Source organism: Aplysia californica, unplaced genomic scaffold (genome assembly GCF_000002075.1).
Source record: "Aplysia californica isolate F4 #8 unplaced genomic scaffold, AplCal3.0 scaffold01366, whole genome shotgun sequence".
Classification (NCBI taxonomy): Eukaryota; Metazoa; Mollusca; class Gastropoda; order Aplysiida; family Aplysiidae; genus Aplysia; species Aplysia californica.
The window spans coordinates 1-2,653 of record NW_004798636.1 but is presented as its reverse complement, the minus strand read 5'-3'; the positions used below and the strand labels follow the sequence as shown (position 1 = coordinate 2,653).

Below are 2,653 nucleotides of genomic sequence, written 5' to 3'. Positions count from 1 at the left end.
CCCCCCCCCCCCCACAAACTACAACCACCAAATGAAAGTGGCCCAAGTCTGGATAATTGCAGAGAGAAAATTTTTAGCATTGTCGTGGGTTAATGTGGCAGACTGGTAAACCATAACAGCTGTAAGACTGAATCAGTGGTAAGTAAATGGCAAGTAGAACAGAAACACATAGATCGTCACCAGAAAAGCTTAACAAATTTGAAGTGGCTAGTACTATAGCCATGTAGCCGTACTTAGAGCTAGGTAGACCCTATTGACCGAAACCTGTCGAGTACACAGGTCTCATTAGATCTAAAGCAAGTAATTATTCAGGTACATGCATGTCAGAAAAGCACTTTTGGTTTTCTCTGAAATACAAATACTTTAAATGTATTGCAAACTAAAATTTTTATTTACAATTCAAATTCAGCCATCATTGATCTAAGTACGGCTAGACTGGCAGGCCAGCTGTACTTATTTGAGGCCCTATAGAAACCTGTTGTATACAGAAGGCTATTCAGGTTTAAAATAGATCTAGATCTAGATTAGATTCTAGATTCTAGTTGTCTCTAGAGTACTAGAGTAGAGTATACATGGAATCCCAAGAATTTCTTCACACATGTCATCCAAGTTGAATATTCCTCCCCATCATTCAAGTCTCAAGCCAAGCTAGATATAGGCTGCTAGGCATCCCAAATGCAAAAAGTAAAAACACTAGATCTAGCTGTCTCTGACCATTGATTAAAAGTTACAAATGTTGAGTTACCCATAAACTGTCGATCTGTTTCTGCAGGCTCGGGGGCAGCGCCTGAAGCTTTCCGCCTGTCCGCCATTTTGTTGACATTAACTACCTCACTCTGATTGGCTCACTGGATTTTCTGTATCTCCGAGATTGAAGAACGTTCGAATCCAGTGTCTTCTTTAAAACTTAATAATTATTTTTTGCTCTCGTATATCTTACTCGATAGATAGATAGATAGATAGATAGATAGATAGATAGATAGATAGATAGATAGATAGATAGATAGATGGATATATATATATATAGATATATATATATATATAGATATAGATAGATAGATAGATAGATAGATAGATAGATAGATAGATAGATAGATAGATAGATAGATAGATAGATAGATAGATAGACAGCAAATTCCTTGATAGACAGCAAACGTACATCAAGCTTCTCCCAGACATATAAATGATTACTTATACGAGATCTACTACTACTACTACTACTACTACTACTACTACTACTACTACTACTACTACTACTACTACTACTACTACTACTACTACTACTACTACTACTACTACTACTACTACTACTACTACTACTACTAACTACCACCACTGCTGTCTCTGATAATATTATTATTAATAATAATAATAATAATAATGCTTGTAATAACAATAATAAGGGAGAGCAGCGAGGCTTCAGACACTTTTTACGTTTTGCTCCACCGCTCACAAAAGTGTAAACCAAAGGAAAAGGTTTCACCGTTATGTTAAGCCATTTGGGCACCACCACTAGCGATATCAGCTTCAGGTATCATCATGTTGTACCGCTGGAGTATCATAGATGTATACCTGATACCTGATACCCGAGGTGACCTAAGATGTCTGAAGCCACCCCACTCTGTGGGAGACTGTGGACAAACGTGAGGGGAACTTCGGGCAAAGAGGGCTGCTGACTTCAGACAGTGTGTCTCGTGTGTAAGTTGCGTACATTGAAGTTCCATTGGTGGTCTAAAATCGATAAAAGTAGGCTTTGGCCGCCACCCGAGCAAAATTCAAAACTTGAAACCAACTGAAAATGTTTAATGCGCCCCGCGCGCTCACATGACCAAATGTTATTATTCAGTTGCGAGCGCCGTAAAACATTTACCCAAACCAAAACCAAAACCAAAAAACAAAACAGAACAACCAAAAACCCCAAAGAAAAGGGTTTCACCGTTATGTCCGGCCATTTGGGCATCACCACTAGTGATATCAGCTCCGTGCATCATCACACTGTACCGCCGGAGTATCATAGATACCTGATACCTGATACCTGATACCTGATACCTGATACCTGAGGTGACCTAAGATGTCCGAAACCACCCCACTCTGGGGGAGACATCGGACAAACGGGAGGGGAACTTCGGGCAAAGAGGAGGGGGGGGGGGGGACTTCAGACAGCGTGTCTCACGTATCAAATAACAATATTTATTAGTCTTGAGAGGAAAAACTTCCACCCAGCATATAATTTTTAAATTCATACCTTTTCTTTGAGTTTGTGAAAGTGCATTTCACACTCACTGGAAGTCACAGAAAACAGTGACCCAACCACAGGCATACCTTAAAACCCGTCCGCTTTTTTGCACCTGTGTACGTGTTTACTGGAAATCTCCCTTTATCATTGTCAAACAGGAAATCAGTGAAAATAGATTTTGCAGAGATGAAAATGAAAATTGTTCTTTTCCATGTTAGTTTCCGAGTGTGAGAACGTCTGTATTTGTGACGGCACGACATTCAAGAAGGTGTTCCCATTGCTGTGAAGGCTGGTTCGAATCGAGGTGTGTATGTTCATGAACATGAACTGTTATTTTCTTTCTTTCTTTCTTTCTTTCTTTCTTTCTTTCTTTCTTTCTTTCTTTCTTTCTTTCTTTCTTTCTTTCTTCTTCTTCTT

General features: G+C 39.3%; 1 protein-coding gene across 1 annotated transcript in view; it reads right to left on the bottom strand.

The window, feature by feature from the left end:
- Positions 1 to 835, bottom strand: part of LOC101861485 (tubulin polyglutamylase complex subunit 1) — a gene marked incomplete in the record, with an annotated part of 18,109 nt that extends 17,274 nt beyond the window's left edge. Inside the window, 1 exon segment of the mRNA XM_035973530.1 lies at positions 746 to 835. Within this exon segment, the coding sequence (XP_035829423.1) occupies positions 746 to 812 (67 nt within the window).
- Positions 836 to 2,653: the final 1,818 nt, after the last annotated feature.